This window comes from Megalops cyprinoides, chromosome 2 (assembly GCF_013368585.1).
Source record: "Megalops cyprinoides isolate fMegCyp1 chromosome 2, fMegCyp1.pri, whole genome shotgun sequence".
In the NCBI taxonomy this organism is placed as follows: domain Eukaryota; kingdom Metazoa; phylum Chordata; class Actinopteri; order Elopiformes; family Megalopidae; genus Megalops; species Megalops cyprinoides.
In genome coordinates, this window is record NC_050584.1 from 16,573,899 (window position 1) to 16,590,949 (window position 17,051).

Consider the following 17,051-nt stretch of genomic DNA (forward strand, 5'->3'; position numbering starts at 1 on the left):
ACTCAGTAACTTCTGAGTAAAAAGAATATTTAATATCAAAGCCTACTGATGCAAGTGTACATCCCCATAAACTGAACAGAACACAAGTTGAGAAACGTATGCCGCTTGTTTTTGTGTAACCATCGTTACCATGGCGTTGTTTCAAGCTGTTTTTAATATCGGCAGAGTGCAATAACTTATTGGAATAAACAACAATGTAGCCGCCTGTTAGAATCGGTGACTGTTCGTGTCAAACTCCCAAATCACAGTCAACTAGCTGAATATGTCCAGTAATTTCGTATTAACCATTCAGGTAATTTGTGAGTTGCGTTTGTTGAGTACCTCACATGCTTCTCAATGGCTTTGTTTCTGGTACTGTCTGCTACTTGTTAGATATCATCTGCAGAGTTACGAAGCATGTTGTGTTGCCTTTTAATCTAGAGAGACCGTGGTGCCGGCGGTCCCAGAAAGTCTTTTGAAAAGGCGAAAGGCTTTCGCAACCTTGAAAGCCATGCGCATCAAAAAGATCTCTGCTGAAAAAAAAGTTAAGTGATGGTCGTCAGCATTCTGTGCAGGCAAGTGTGACGCATCCAACTCGGACATACCTTAAATGATGATGATGTGAGGCGTTGATGTGGCATTTCACCTTTTGTTAAACAAGTATGTTGGGCTTTGACTAGTTCCCTTGGATGTATTACGAGGATTCTAAAGATGGGCCGAACTGGGAAAGGAGTTTTAAAGTGTTGAATGGTGACCTTCCCAGTGTTGGGACATTCCACATCGTGATTAATGATGCTGAAACTTTTTTCCCCATCTTATTGATCATGGTGACAGTTCACTTCTAATTAAGCCAACAGTCTCTGAGACCACACTTTGCAGTATATGGTTTGTTAGGCAGCTGGTGGGCAGTATGCAAGCTTTGTTTGTTCATCTTTCTAGCATCAAGGGTGTCAGCCCCAAGGTGTGGAAGGTGCTGCAGCTTCTCCGTCTTTGCCAGATCTTCAATGGCATCCTTGTCAAGCTGAACAAGGTCTCCATCAACATGCTGAGGATTGCAGAACCTTACATTGTGTGGGGGTAAGGTTAAGATTGCCTCTGTAGTTCTGACATGTCAGGGGGGATGCTTCGGTGTTTTATGAGTTACCCTGAGTGAATGCAGATTGTGGATCCTGCGGCTTTAGAAACAGGGTGAATGAAATTATGAGCTTGCTCATCCATGCGGGGCTGAACTTGTTGTTCATTGCCATTAAAATCATGCTGCGTGAACTCAGGCAGAACTAACACAAGGTCACGCTACCCTCCAAGCACCAGCTTTTATGCAGTTGCACCTGAAAAGACAGGCTGACAGTCATCTAAAGCTATATGCCTCATTCCGTGCTTTTATAACCACACTAAACTAAGCACTGCTACCTTAGTAGTATAGCCTGCAGCCTCTGCTTTTTCTAATCAGTGTGAAAAAAGTCTGTGTGCTCATACTTAAACGTGTGTAAGCACAGAGAGAGAGACTTGTAACTTAATACGTCTTTGCCTCGAATGTGTGTTAGAAATGTCGAGGGGCAGTAGTGGAACTGAGGATTGCTCATGTTTTCCTCCCAGGTATCCCAACCTGAAGTCTGTGCATGAGTTAATTTACAAGCGTGGCTATGGGAAGATCAAGAAACAGCGCATTCCACTGACGGACAACGTCCTCAAGGATAAAACTCTTGGTAAATATTTTTCTTATTAATGTCCTTTTATCACTGGACATTTTTATTGGTGGATGAACCAGTCTTCTAGTGTGGGTAGTGATGAAACAGAATGTTTGGACAAAGACAAGAAATAACATGGAAAAAAGTTGAAATATTTTTTTTTTTTTGTTCTTGCCAGTTTGTATGTTCATGTAAAGAATTTGAAAAGAGCTACTCATTTATATCCCTAAGTGAAATATATCCTCTGTGCCTGCAGGAAAACATGGAATTATCTGTGTTGACTTGATCCATGAAATTTACACTGTTGGAAAGAACTTCAAGGCTGCAAGCAACTTTCTATGGCCCTTAAAGCTCTCCTCCCCTTGTGGGGGTATGAGTAAGAAGACCACTCACTTTGTTGAGGGAGGCGACGCCGGCAACAGGGAGGATCAGATCAACAGACTCATCAGGAGGATGAACTAAATGAAGATGGTGAGGGGGCCGGTATTTCCCCATAGCACCATGACGTAACATCATCCAGTGATGCAATTTTATTTTGGGCTGAGGAGTGTCAAGTCATCTTGTGGAATCTGTGGGACCGATGTGCAGAGAAGTAGGAATAAATTGATTCGCATTACTTTGGCAATAAACGGAAGAGTTGAGTGTCTTTGAAAACTTTTGTCAATGCTGACACTGCGAAGCCTCCACATAAAGGATGTATATTTGAAGATCAAAGCCAGGATCATTGCAGGCAGTTTCATGAGGCAGGTTGTGTCTGGGGCATTACTTAGTTTTATTTTCAGATACAGACTTCCCCTTGGCTTTCAGAATTGGGGAGAATTTCATACACCCGAGTTTGAAAGTTGATGGTTTGTCTTAACACTGTACCATAGTAGGTGTTTAGCACACAACATTGCTAATTAAAAGGTTACATGAAAAAAAAAATCAGGGCAGCTTTCAATATGCAAAATGCCTCTAAGGCTGATTGAAGATTCGAGAACTAAAATTAGTGATTAATATTATGAGTTCTGAACTTCACTTCCCATGAGATCCTCTGTGAATATTTTTGTGGTGCTGCTTATGGAACACAACCCAGGAATCATGACATGGCAGGGATTACCAAATATCATCTTAATACGTTTCATGGAGGAGTGAAGGTTAAACTGTTGCCCAGACATAACTGACAGACTGGTATAATGTGACATTGTCGTAAATTCGGCTCACACATTTGTCGTGGAGACTTCTACATTGGCAGCTTTCTCAGTTCATTGTGTACATTTTGAGAAATGGTTGGTTAAGGTAATTTTTTGCCCTTTTTGGCAATATCAGTAGTTTCAACATAACCCCATTTATGTTTTATGTTAAAACTTTTGATGTGTCCTGATACATTTGAGGCCTTTGTGGTTTGTTTTGAAATTTTATATACATTTGCAAAATGCAAATCTGAATTAAAAAAAAAATCTTTTGTGAAAATGTTTTTGATAGCTCTTACTATATCAGCGCATTGAATTTCAGAGAGGGTCCTCTCTTAGTTTTTCTGCCTGTCCTCAAATCAGGATTGTCCTCAAACATGTTCCAAAAAATAGTGTAATTACCAATGTACTGTACCGCTACTCTCCTTGGATTCCTGTTGCAATCAAAACACGCAACTTGTGAAGCTTTACCCATGTTCTCCTCAGACATGCTAAGATCTCTGTGCTGATGTTAAAAGATCTTCATTTGTTGAGACTTGGTTCCCAGGTGTAAAATACTGTCAGTTATGAGATATAAGGATGATTGAGCTAGTACAGCTGGATAGAGTTAGCTCACTTTTACCTGGAATGTGTTCTAGGAAACTTCCAGCACACAGGCAAGCCATTTTCAGTGATTCTTATAAAATCCCCAATGTTTCCAAAAGCAGCTCTTTGAGTAGGTCTTCAGCTTGGAGCTTGTAACTGTAAAACTGTGTAAATTTGTGCCACCATAAAGATGATTTTGGAATCCAGGTAGAGGGGCATTTTTTAGCTATGTCTTGTGCGTGCATGTGATTATGTTGAGGGAGGTCTGCAGTCTGTACTTCAGCAAAAGCAAGTCTTACAACAAAAAAATCATGGCAGTAAGGTATGACACTCATATTTATGTGATATGCTTAAGGATAATTTCAGTGACATTCAAGCAAAGGCAGAGACCCTGAAGTTATATGCATGAGACCTAGTAGCAAATCCAGCTGCAAATACTGGTGTGCCAACTTGGAAAAAAAATCTGAGAGGGTCATGCCAAATTCTCCTGGAATGACCCAGCTGCTGAATATGGTCCATCATGGAACCAGTAATGCTTTTTTTGACATCTGGAAAATCCACATTGTCCACCTCAGTTTAAGGTAAATTTGTAGGGAGGTAGCATCCTCAACAATTTGGAAATGAAATGTGGTGTTTCATAAGAATGAGTTAGCTTAAAATCGGCAAGGTATTGCTATTGAAACAATGTTGAATATGCTACTGTTCAGCAAGTGCCCAGTTCTTGCACATGTAGTTTCAGACTGCTTTCTTTTGCTGGTATATCTGTGGGGTGTTGGCTGTGGGATTGCTCAATAAAAATATTAAAAAGACAATGGGATTGCTCATACTCTTATTGAACACTAATTTCATGATTTCATCCTTCATCCAGCACTGCCTTCTATTTCCAGCTTTTATTGCTGTTAAGTTGCACATTCCACTTGGCAAGGGCATTCCTTTCTGTATTGATAGATTTTCTCTATTATTTAAGACATTATCACCACCTGGTGGATAATATTAGTGATCCAAGTGGGTTCTTGAGGATCTGGTAGACCCTTATCCTTAATGACTCAAAGCTATCTTGGAAAAATACATCAAATAAATCACAGGAACAATAAGATCATGAACACAGGTGTACAGCAGCCAGTAACAGTAAATTATCCAAGCTGTTAAAATATCATGCGGTGTTAGTTGCTGGCACAGTGACTAATAACTGTCCTTACTAGTGACTAACGTTCACAGAGCATATCAACAGTCTGTAAAAACATTATCTGTGTCATAGTGTCCACGTACTTAGTTATTAATAGGCAAAGATGAATTCAGTCTACAACTTAGTTTAGAGTCATAATGAGAAGATGACACCAGCTTTTTACAGGATTTGCTTTCTGCATGTTATAAAAATTGAGAGCGCATTTACATGTGCTCTCAATTACTAAACTAGACAGTGGACGTAATGCTACTGTCTTGATTTCCAGAAGTAGAGCCTGATTACACATTTTGGCCTGGTAGATTTTTTAAAATATTTCCGTTGTCAAGCAATTCCGTTCTTTGTGGCGTTTTGGTTGAAATGACCACTTGTGTTTCACATCCCCAGTATTAGTGGCACACAAGCTGTGTTAGTTCTCATTCCAGCAAAGCTCTGTTAGGTATATTGTAGCTGTTCACAGAACATTGATCTGGTTTTGACATCACTTAACACATTGGCCTGTCAGGTCTATTAAGTATTGGTTGCCGGACACGTGTTCCTTATTCTTACTCCTTATTAGCCTTATTATGTTTTTAAAAATCTGAACGCTCTCGTATTTTAATTGCTCTAAGTAGTATTGCTTTCTTTCACCATAGTATATTTTGAACATTGCCAGTGTGCACACATCAAATACAAAAAGATACAATTAACACAAGACAGCATGGTGACCTTGTTTTTAGCGACTGTGCAGTTCCGTTTTACCACTTTCGGTTTCAGAGTAAAGTATCATCTTGATCTGATAAAGTATCTTTGATGCAATGCTCTCGGTTGCGCGGCAACCCGTAGATAGCTAGCGAACGTTAGTTACCACTGTGCTGTAGCCAGACTTGCTTTTGTGGTACGACTTATTTTCAGAGGATTTATTGGTCTCTAAAGGTAAAAAAGAGTCATTCTTGAGAACAGCATGGAGGAAGATAGCCAGCATGACCGTGTAGGTCTAAACTGGTATTAGCTTAAATTCGCTACCCATGTTGCCGAGGTGTTAGTTCGTTCATGGCAGTGAGCTAGCTAGCAGGTTAATTCAACCTAGGCACAGGTAGCTTGTGTTACAAAGTGATGAAACTCAATAGCTAGCTAGTTGGCTAGCTAGCTAACTAACTGACTGGTTATGTAGCTAGCTAGGTAACTGATGCTATAGCTAGCTAGCTAGGAAAAACATTTAATGTAGGGTCTGTCTGATTAATTTGTACCTAGGTTCTGGCTAGGTTGCCATTAGCAAGTCAGCTTTCTGGAAAATTCAAGTTCAGGGTTAGATTGATTCATCATCTAATTTTTCTTGCTATAACTACCCGATGGCAAGTCCGAAATTAGCGTTGCTAGGCAACGACACCTCTGAATGCAGCTCCAGCGGCATCCAGCTGCTCAGAAGTTTGGGATCAGTTGGCCACATCAGCTGCACCAATTTGGGGCATGGTGTGGGAAAACTTCCCGGAGGGCCCAAACTATCAAATACTTTAACAACGAGACGCAGAACCCCAGGGACCCAGTTCTTGCAAGACAGTAAGTAGCTGGCTATCACAGCGAAAAGCTACAGGGCTATATAGAATGAATATCATTAATTTTTTATCGAAATCGATATTTTACATTATATTTTGCATATAATATTAAAGTACTTAGTTCAGCTAACTTGCTGTCAGTTAAGTGTTATGTTACAGCTAAGTGATTAATATGAATAGGTAGGGTTCATTGTTACTAATTGCAGCTACGGGAATCTCTGAGGGCCCGGAAGGGAAATATTCTTGATTTCACGTACCAGCGCTCTATGTGCAATGTTTTCAGACTTAGGCCTACTTGGTCGACGACCAACATGAAATTATTATAATTATTGTAGCCTTCTTATGCATTACTTTCATATTTTAGGGTCCAAGGATGTCAAAGGATTGGAAGCCAGCTGTCTCGTTGAGGGGTAAGTATGCATAGCAATGGAAGTCACACGTTACAGCATATTGCATACTAAATCAATATTAACATGACAAAGCGTGCTGTAGTATTTCAGTCCTCTTGAATTTATATATATGTTTATTGTTTGATTTTTTTTTTCACCACAGGTATACATACCCTTCTTTCATATCAAGAGAGGATCCGAAAATGACCAGATTTGCTATCGAACATAATATCCCAGATATAGATGTCTCTGGGAGGCATTTCCTATTTGACAAGAAATGGAAAAATGATAGGACGGATTCCAAGTTGGATTTCAGAGGTAATTTTTCATCTTAAACGTTCACACCAGCAATTAATGAATATTTATGTAGTTCTTTCTTGGTTTATTAGTAACCAGGGGGTATCCATTATTTTCAAAATTTAGTAACATTTAACAGATTATGCATATCTTCATGTATGTTTATACTAATGATGCACTTTATCACCAGCAGATGGCACTCTCAACATTCATATCTTGTGGATAAAGTGGGGAGTGGCAGATGAGAAAATGATTGAAAAAATAAACATGTGGAAAGAACGTGGTGCAATGTAGAAAGGGATGTAGTTGTGCTATTTGAGAATTTATGTATCGGCACCTTACCATATCAGACTTAACAACACCACAGACTTGTTCGCACATTTTACTGCTTTGGTTTCCACTGTGACCAACTCATAGCAACAACCTAAGATGTTATACAGTACCTGCTGTCAGTTTACTTGTGCATAGTAATATGCATTATACTGTTTGGCACTGGGCTGGACTGAACTGGGTCCAGTGTGCAGGTTAGTGTTATCTTAGTGTTAAACTCAGCATAAGTTGTACGCATTTGATTAACATGATTTGTCATTGCCTAAACTCACTGGGTTTTATCATTTTAACATGTTCTCCGTATCTCTCGTCACAGAGAGGAGGTTACCCAAACCAAATTCTTTCATACCACCACTTCCCCGGGATTACCAGGTTCACAGATCCAACCACATAAACAGACTTGTGCTACACAAAGAACTTTCCCACAGTCCTTCCAAGCCATTTGCCTTTGGGTAAGCAGCTTATTTTGAATATCTGAACAATCTAATTGGTGATTTTGATTCTTGGTATTATCTGAACCACAAAGAGAATTCCTCTGAGAAGTTTCATCTTATGGCACGAGCAATCAGCTTTAACTGCCATGGTAAGAGCAGCAGGAAAGCAGCCTACGTGCTCACCCTTACTGTATAGAGAAGGCCCTTGCGTTTTCTCAAACAAAATGCATTATTTTTGACCAGTCTGTTTTTGTGATGTGCTAAGATTACAATACTGAATTAAAGACACAAACATTTAAGATGAAAAAAAAGTGTTCAGTTAGTATACTTTTTCTGTGATATTGTGTTTTTGTCCCTCTTAAATTAGAGGTATGGGAATAAATGTGAAGGGCAGTGTATATATAAAGGGTAATTAAGCACTGTAGTATGTCTTATTTTTAGGTGACATGTCATCAGGCTAACGTATAACAGAAACAGGTATCAGTGTCATCATGTTTTTAGATGTCTATGCCAGTCTATGCCTGAGGGCTGAGTGCACAGAATGAAGTAAGTAATCGTATAGACCTGTTGGGAAATGAACGTCCCTGAGGTCAGAGCTCTTGCCTCTGCTGAAGGCATTGAGTATCAGCGGACAGTGAGAATAAGGGCAGAACAAATACAGTAGCCCACCTGTGGGTTTCATTCTGGATTATTGAGGTTAACAATAATTAAATTTCCTTCAGTCCCTCACAGGATTGATTCTACAGTATATCATATATATGATATACTGTAGAATCAATCCTGCTACTGTATTTGTATATATATATATATATATATATATATATAGAAAAGTGAATAGAGGCTGTGTGTGGCCGCAAATGTGAAATATTCTGTATTTGTGTAGTTATGTTGTATTCAGCCTATGGAATACCAGCACTTTAAGGAAATAAGAGCCCATGTATGTGACAGGTACATACATAGCCTCACCAGTGAAGTCTTAGTGTGTGACTAGCTGTAATTAATGGAACTAATTTAGGTGTACAGTGTGTGTACAAGCCTTAACTCTCAATGCTGTACAGGTATGGAGTAGACCCCCATAACCCAGTGAATGGCAAACTAGTCATCCAAATAAGTATTGATCTTAATCACAGTTGTTCCATTTGTGCTAGTAAGGAACTGAAACAGCTTACCATACTAGTTCAAATAGGTTATGTCCTGGAAAATTGTATTTCCATTCTGCATATTTGTCCTTATTTTAAAGCTGTCCTTAAATATTATATATTAAACCTGTATTTTCATATTATGTTTCGAGATGAATTGTAAAGAACTATGACCAGTTTTATATTTTTGGATGTCGCAAAACAAAATTCTCCTTTTTCACTTTTCCCTTCTGCTGTAATCTCCTCCATTTCATTCTGTCTTATTTCAACATTATGGTCTATAATTTGCATGATTTTACACCACCGTTTTTTTTGTAGATGTCTTTTTTTGCAGGAGTCTATTTCAGAATCCAACAAACAAAAAAAGAAATTTAATAACTAGAAGCATTTTTTGTTTTGTAGCTGAGGCACAAGTAATTTTTTTATTTGTCATTTTAGTTAAATGCTTACTTTTTAATTAAGAATGTCCTGTTATTCACATTATGTGAGCTTGATCATGAATTTCCATTTTTAGCCCCTGTGAGGAATGTGATCTTACAGGTCCAGCAATGGTGCTGCCAGTTGCTGCCCAAACAGTAGGTGAAAAGCAAAATTTTTCAACTGATGCTCACTTGAACAGGTACCTGTTTTATTGTTGATGTTACAAGTACTTTTACTGCCTGTAGTCTAAGCATCACCTCTTTTGTTCTTAGTTATTTTTTGGTTCATTTCAATCGTCACAGAGGACATCATGTTGTGATGGAATCACAAAAAATTACGTTTCTTGTTTTTGCTTTTTTCCCAGTTAAATTTGTGAAATAACTCGATGTGTATATTTTATAGGACTTATTCACGTAGCTCTCAAAACATTTATTCATGTAAACTAATGTAAACATCCAGTGAATGACTTGCTGCTTACTTCACTTTCTTATTTTTCATAGACCAAGAATAAGTAATCGGACATGCAGTCTGTTCAGAATCAGTGCCCAAAGGAAATGTAAGTGGCTTTTACAGGATGTGCTTCAGATTAAAGTTTTCAGCAGCTAGCTGCGTTCTTAGTACAATGATAAACCATCCCAAAACTTGGCTGTAGAATGTATGATCTGAATCAGGTGCTAGGAACATGTGCTTCATTTACATCTATCCTAATTTTCATGATTTTTTTCCTTTGGAATAGGTGTTCCATACATTGTAAGCCTGAAATACTCATGATGCCTAAAATGTAGGTTTTAAGAGTAATAATGTAAGGATTCTGCTACCCTTCCTGTTGTCACATTACCTCTACGATTGACATAGAAGCAGTTCTAAAGTGTCATGGCCACATATTTGCTAATGAAACAGCCCACTTGCCTCGTTCCGTAGTATAGTCTGTCTTCTTAGCCCACCACCTCTTTGATCTACACTGATGGGCTTCGTACAGGCAAAATGCAGTGTCAAGTGCAGTTTGCTGTTTGACAAACTGTCTCTTCAGGCAGCAACAGCAGATTACTGTTTACCCTGTGGAGCTCATCGCTGTCAGCACTGAGATTTGTAATGCTTCCTGTGTACTCCTCAGCTTTTACCTACACCGACCCTGTCTTTGGAGCCTCTGCCCCTTTCGTTCAGAGGCTAGCAGAGATGGGCTCTCTGGAAGGGGAAACAGTGCGGCAAGAAAACCTTAAGAAGCTGAAGAAAAGCAGGAGGCTGGAATCTTAACCAAGGCCTTCCTAGCAAAAGAGGGCCAATAATGAACTGACACAACACATGTGCAGTGCCAAAACAGAACTTTTTTAGTTAAAAAAAAAACAAAACATTTTTTTGTAAGAATATCTCGAACATAGTTGTGTTATTACATTTATGTACACAAACATTTCATTTCAATTTAGTATTAAAATTGCAAGTACTGTTTGTGCAATGCAAGTAAATCAATATTCTGGTGTACCTAGTTGAGTTGGTATTGAATATGGTTTTGTAGTGCATGCATGTATTATCTGTCTTTTTAATGTGTTGTTTTGTCCATGCTCTTTATGTTGAATGGGAGATCTAATGTCATCATGACTTGTCACAAATAGTGCCAAAAATGAACTGCCTCATTGTATAAGAAATGGATTTTGTCCATTATTTTCAGTTTAAAAAATTCCTCGTGACTTAAACCAAAAACTGACCCAATCACTAATGACAGAATCAAAATCAGTGTGGTAACGACAGTGTGGTTTTGTCTGCCCTTCTTCCACAGTCATGATAAGCGTTTATTAATTAAGCAGTGTGGTGCCCTGCCCTGAGGAAGAGCAGCAGACATGCTTACTGTTGCATGCAGTGAGTTAATAGGAAAAAATATTGCACAGCTAAACAAATACCAGTGCAACAAGACTGCCAAAGCTGGACTACAGTGTATTTTTTATTATCTACAACAATAAAAGCCAGACTCACTTACAATATAATGTATGAAATATGGACTGTAGTGCTAGAACATTTTTTTTGTACACAAAGACATCATGCATGTTTGTGTAACCAAGGTAGCCGAATAACTCAGTGACTCATACGTGCTGTGGAGTGATGTATTTGAAAAGCGTAGTTGTGCATATGGATAGGAAATCTTGAAACATTTAACATTTTTCCTTTTCAAAGTGTAGTTTGCCACATGGCAAGATAGAGCTTGAGTGATCTTTATCACCTCTTCTTTGCACTGAACAGTGGAATTAATCACTTCAGTTGCAAATGCTGTGATTGAGGAAGATACCTTATAAACAGCTCTTTGTTCAGCTTGCAGTGGCCAGCATCCAGTCTCACACAGTGCACATATAAACATTATGGTTGTTAGGGAATGAAAATATTGTGCTTTGGTAGAGAATCAGAAATGGCAGGAGAAAAGCAAACATGATGTGTCCACGTGGAGGGTGACTTTTTCTTTTGATTAAACAAGCATAAATCTATGCAGAATTTGACATGATTTTAGATACTTTAATATACTTTGATATACACGTTGCCCATTATCAAGCTCATCTTTTTGTGAACCTTCCCAGTTCGCATGTTTCCTTGTGGGATCACACCAGATCACCAGTCACCCTCATACTGGAACTGCCCAGGCCACACATTGTGTCCAGCTTGTGTTTCTTCTCCTGTTTATGCAGCCCTTTTTTGGAATCCCCAGCGGTACATAAGGCTCGCCTCTCTGCAGCAGCCTGCGCAGACATACAGCAACACAATCAGCGAGATGCTCACATGCAGCTCAATGGCTATTTTATTGCAGCACTGTGCAGTACAGTGAAGTAGGTGCCAATTAGAGGATAGCTGCTATCTCCATTGACGTCATCTGAGCAGCTCGTAGGCAGCTTATAAAACGTAGGGTGCCAGAGAGCAGTGAGATTTGGAAAGCCTGGCCAATTTTCCTACCCTTATCCCTGGCAGAACAAAGCTAAATTGATCAAGGCAAATTGGGTCAAATAAGGTCTTTAATTGGTAATATGAATCTAGTATAAAGTCTTACCAACCAGATTATCTGTAGATTTTTCATATTCTTTATGTTACCATGCAGAATTAACCTCAAAGCAAATTATGCCTATTTTACATACACTTCCCAAAAACTGGTGGTCATCACCCTTAGACTGTGTTTATTGTAATTGCCAACCTGTTGGATTTCTTCAGCAACAACTTGACAATGGTACATCACCAACTGCTAGAACCAGAACATTCAAATCAAAATCAGAAATGACTTGAAGCAGTCAAATCTGAAAGATTATTAGAGTATGATTAGAGTATGATTAGAGTATGAAAGCACTGGCATGAAGCAAACAAACCGCTGCCAACATCCATGAGTGATGTCAGTGGAACCACAAACACTGCCTGAGGAGCCCGAACAAAACAAGAATGACTGCTGCACTTTCCACAGTCGCTCCAGGTCAGATCGGTTAATTACTTCTCACAAGAAGGAAAGAAATGATAGCTGCATTCAAAATTCCGTTTCAGTTTCCCAGATATTCTTAATCAGATGTTTTCCCATCTAGAATAATGGGAGAATATCCGAAGAGGGTGTGGTAAACGGGCAAACAGCCATTCATAACCAGTCTAGACATTATGATACGCTGTGTATTATGAAGTGAAATGAAGAATAAATTGAGGTTTAAGATTGTGTTGCTTTGACAATGTACAATAAACACGACACAATTTTGTTGTGAGAATTTTTTTCCACTCAAAAAGTGTATGCAGGAATGTGAGAGGAATCGATGTGGCAGAAGTGCCAAAAATCTTTTTTTGTTCTTAAGTTTTAGAAGTTATGAATAATGCATCTCCTTGTTGGTGCCTTGAGATAATAAAAATCAAATTACAGTATTTACAGGAGTAAGGATGGTTACACTTTCAGCTGTAATTTCTTCTCACTTCAGAAAATAATCTGGTGAGTTACGATGCTGTTGTTCATTCTTGCATCAAAAATTGCAATGAGAAAATGACTGCCTTGTATTCCCCTTGTTATGACCAAGAGATTTTTTTTTTTTCACTTTTAATGAAAGTTTGTAGAGTAAAGTACAGCTTCTTACAGAATTACTCTGCTTACAACTATGGACTGCCTCATTCTGAAGATTTAATAGCAATGACTTTCTCTATAAAGCATTGCATCATGTCTTTCTAACTCAAAGGTTAAACAACCAGATTACTTATGAAATAAAACTACCAAGTTCAACGTTCTAGATCAAGCATACAAAAACTGTGTGTATGCATGTGTGTGTGTGTGTGTATGCGTGTGTGTGTGTAGGAGAGATCTGGCCTGCTGTGTTCCTTTGCCTCTTTCTCTGCATTGCTTTGTAATCTAACTATTGAAATTTTTCTTGAATGCTCCTGAGGTGTTACATCCAAGGCAATGCTGCATGATTGATTAAAGGGTATTTCCCCCTTCATTTAGCTTGGCTGCTTTAAAATGAATAATTTAATTCCCCACAACACAACCTTCAGGTGATTAGCTTTGATTTTCAATAAGGAAGTAGCAGGAAGGCATTATTTAATACAATGGGGGCAAAGTGAGTCTGTTAACAGACAACAATTCATAATAACTGATCTTTGTGTCCACTTCAGCGTCAGGCAGTGCTCAACGATGGACCATATGCTTCAGTTTCCTCCCTTACCATGTCACAGTCCATCGCACTTGCGCATCTGACATCATCAGTTTGGTGCAAGCATGTCTGAGTGTTTTGCATTTAACATATCCTAAGGAATGCAAGCCTTGTTTTACTTGGAAGAGGGCTCACATTCTAGCTGAACACACTGCAGCCTGTCACATAGCCGTAGGAGGCATTGTGCCTTCTCTTTCTGTGTGACAGAATGGGATACTGAGAGAGCATGAAGTCAGCTATATAAATAGACTTTGAGTGGGTGAAGCAAGTGATGACAGGGTTTTCCTTTTACAATAGACAAAACTCAGTGAAAAGAACGTCAATAACCTTGTTGTTTTTTTGCATTCAGTCAGTGTCTGATTTGGGGGAGGAGGGGAGAAGACCCTAATTGACCCTGCATTACAAAGGAGATGAGTCAGTTGAAGTCAGAGAGTCAGAATGTTTCCTCCAAACAGTGGCACACTTTTTGTTGGTAAAACTGCTTTTGGCAACGTAACATACGGGACATCATTATGATGCTGCCACTGGATTAATTTGGAACATTTTTAAATCAACTGTGAAAAGATTACAGACACAGATGGACAATAACGTCCTGCACTGCAGAAAGAGGCGAAACAAGTGGTTGTGCATCAGTGTGGGAATGAGCTTCGGAAATTGGACACAGCGCTATTGTGATACACAGAAACAAACCATATCGATAACCTTATAAGTATCACCATTCATAAAGCAGTGTCCATAAAGCAGGTTTACTGAATGTCACAACAGGCTCATTGTTGAATAAGAACTTATATAAAGCAGGTCATAAATGAGGCAGTATGAATGAAGTTAATCTGTATCTGAAAAAAAAGCCTGTATCACCTTTACAGGGACACCTTTGTCATATGTAGGTAAAGTATTTACCGTAAATAAGAGACTGATTGTCTAGGGCAGTGCAACAACATCCTGCAATGGTCACATGGGTAAGAAAGTCCAGCTTTTTCGAATATAGCCAGCCATCAGTCCACGGTCATATCTCCTATTTCAACCATCTCTCTGCAGCTTTTCCCAGCTAATACAATGTTTTCATAATATGAAGTCCTTCATGTTCTTCTTGGATTGAAATCAATTCGTCTCAGGGAAAAGTCCCACAAAGGATTATTGTTAGATCTCTGTTGATGCCATCTGACTGGACTTGCTGACCTTTCTTGTGTATGAGCTCTCTGACAATGTCACCTTTCCCACTCTCACAATTAAAGTCAAACTTCCCAAACAGAGTCAAAATGACTGCGTAAGTCATTCTTTTTGATGAGAAGGTAGATGCAATTACTGAGGTAAGTGACTTTGGAACCAATGAGCTGGAGAGAAGACAGAAGCTGTTTGCAAGCCTTGAGATTTAATTTATGCGTCAATGTCTTCACGACAAAATCAAAGTGAGGGATACACATGAAGACTAGGCGAAATAGTCACTCAGCTACATATTTATACAGTGACAATCTTGTCATTTCCCTAACATTCTGTCCTTGAGAGACTGGGCCTGGATACTTTGATACAAGTGGCCTGCCATGTGGCAGTGTGGTAGTGTTTAGCCCCCCCCCCCCCCCCCCCCCCCCCCACCTCTGACCTTAGCAGCCTAAGACAGACTAACTGGGTACAGCACAATATAGAGAAGGGCACAGGAGAAAGTAATGAATTACATAATGTAACTTAAAAATGTTATTATTCACTATATGGTCTGGAATTATGTTGTTATGAGCTTCACATGAACACATTTGTCACGTATAAATCCTCATGTTTAATCACTCTGAGTGAGCTCTTGTTGTGAAACAGGCAATTGAGCTTGTTGGAAATGGTGGATTAACCAGCAGGGCACACATTCTCCCGATAGGTGTGTGTTACAGTGATTTGCAATGACCTAGAAACATCTCCTTCTTCAGAACAAGTGAAGGGGCTGTATTCATGCTCCACTGGCAGCTGGGCTTCAGGCTTTCATGTTTAGTCAAACAAAATGACCTGAAACAAACAGTAAACAAAGAGGCCTTTAATAAAGGCCTACTGTAAGACCTGCCCACAAGTGGTTTATCATTTCAGCTCCGCTTGTCTCAACAGGGGGCTGCTGGGATGTGGAGCGACTGACCCGCACCACCTCAGCACGGAGAGAAAGAAACAAATCAGGGACACAAGTATAATGGATGAAAACAGGCACACGAAAAGGCAAGGAACTCAAGAAAAGTATAAACACAAACCCAAATAACTATTTCTAAGCTCAAAAGTCCCATCTTGGATTATCTGAAACAATGTTGAATTTACGGATAAAACATTTCATCAGAAAAGTATGGAATTTAACTATGTATAGCAACAGCATACTGTAGCATCAAAAGCCCAACCAGCTTACTTGTCTTGGGATGTATTGGGATGTTGTCTATAGCAGAATTTTAGGAGTATCTGCATACATATTAATATGCATAAAAAATAAATAACGAGTCAAAATGGCAACTGACAGAAATTTGCCCTTAAGAAATAGTGCTGTCAGTAAATCAATTAATGCACCATCAACTCAAAAAATCTTGGTCCTGTGCAACTGGGCATATTAAAATGTACAACTGTTCACTATGGTCAGCGTTTCAGTTGACCAACAGGCCACAGTTCTGAGATCATATTAAATTTTCTGACCTCTCATGCCGCTTCAACTGACTGGACATAGCACAAAAATTTTCTCAGGCTGACAACTGCAAGTTAATAGCTGTAATATACTTCACTGATCTCGATGTTTAGCTGAAGACAGTCTTTTCATCTATCTGCATGAATCTGAGAATGCAAGCTGTTCCTTTGCCAAAACGGAACATTTGCCAAAAACGCAAATCAAAACACACCGACGCTGGCATTGGTCTGGGGTGGGCTTAAAAAGACAGTACCAGTTTATAGCGTAGACTCCTGCTCTTTAACTCCAAGTATGGCAATGTCACAGCACATTCCGTACCCCTCACAAGATTGACCCCCACACAAGGGAAGATTTGACTTTAAAGAGCAGAGCAATGACGTTATGCATTCTAGATGGTCAAGCTTTTGGGTGAAATGTTTCCATAATTATTAAAAAAAGAATAGTCTAGAAAAGGGGGGGGGGGGGTGGCATTGAATGCAGTGGGTTTTACTAGCACAATGAAGTTATGTGGAAAATTAAAGTTCTTTGCAGAATAACTCACATGTATTCAGCTATTTATATGTATCTTTCATTTATGTCCAGTGAATGAGCTCTTCTCATACTGTTGAAAGTCTCTTGG

At 39.1% G+C, this 17,051-nt stretch overlaps 1 protein-coding gene and 2 long non-coding RNA genes across 3 annotated transcripts; all 3 read left to right on the forward strand.

Moving 5' to 3' along the window:
• Positions 1–889: 889 nt before the first annotated feature.
• LOC118796412 (60S ribosomal protein L7-like) lies at positions 890–2,129 on the forward strand. Its single transcript, XM_036555278.1, has 3 exons — positions 890–1,056; positions 1,576–1,685; positions 1,924–2,129. Exons 1-3 carry the CDS (start codon positions 890–892, stop codon positions 2,127–2,129), a joined length of 483 nt encoding a protein of 160 aa, XP_036411171.1.
• A 4,381-nt stretch (positions 2,130–6,510) lies between these two features.
• LOC118795833 lies at positions 6,511–7,576 on the forward strand. The gene is made up of 3 exons (XR_005005829.1): positions 6,511–6,552; positions 6,695–6,849; positions 7,475–7,576. It is a non-coding gene; the product is annotated as an uncharacterized LOC118795833 (long non-coding RNA).
• Positions 7,577–9,254: 1,678 nt separating this feature from the next.
• LOC118795827 lies at positions 9,255–10,452 on the forward strand. The gene is made up of 3 exons (XR_005005828.1): positions 9,255–9,350; positions 9,652–9,707; positions 10,266–10,452. It is a non-coding gene; the product is annotated as an uncharacterized LOC118795827 (long non-coding RNA).
• Positions 10,453–17,051: the final 6,599 nt, after the last annotated feature.

What these genes read in the sequence shown, in the direction of transcription:
- LOC118796412 (XM_036555278.1), top strand. Translation starts at nt 890, where the DNA reads ATGCAAGCTTTGTTTGTTCATCTTTCTAGCATCAAGGGTGTCAGCCCC. An exon ending in GAACCTTACATTGTGTGGGG is followed by an intron (nt 1,057 to 1,575) that starts GTAAGGTTAAGA and finishes TTTTCCTCCCAG; the next exon opens with GTATCCCAACCTGAAGTCTG. An exon ending in CCTCAAGGATAAAACTCTTG is followed by an intron (nt 1,686 to 1,923) that starts GTAAATATTTTT and finishes CTGTGCCTGCAG; the next exon opens with GAAAACATGGAATTATCTGT.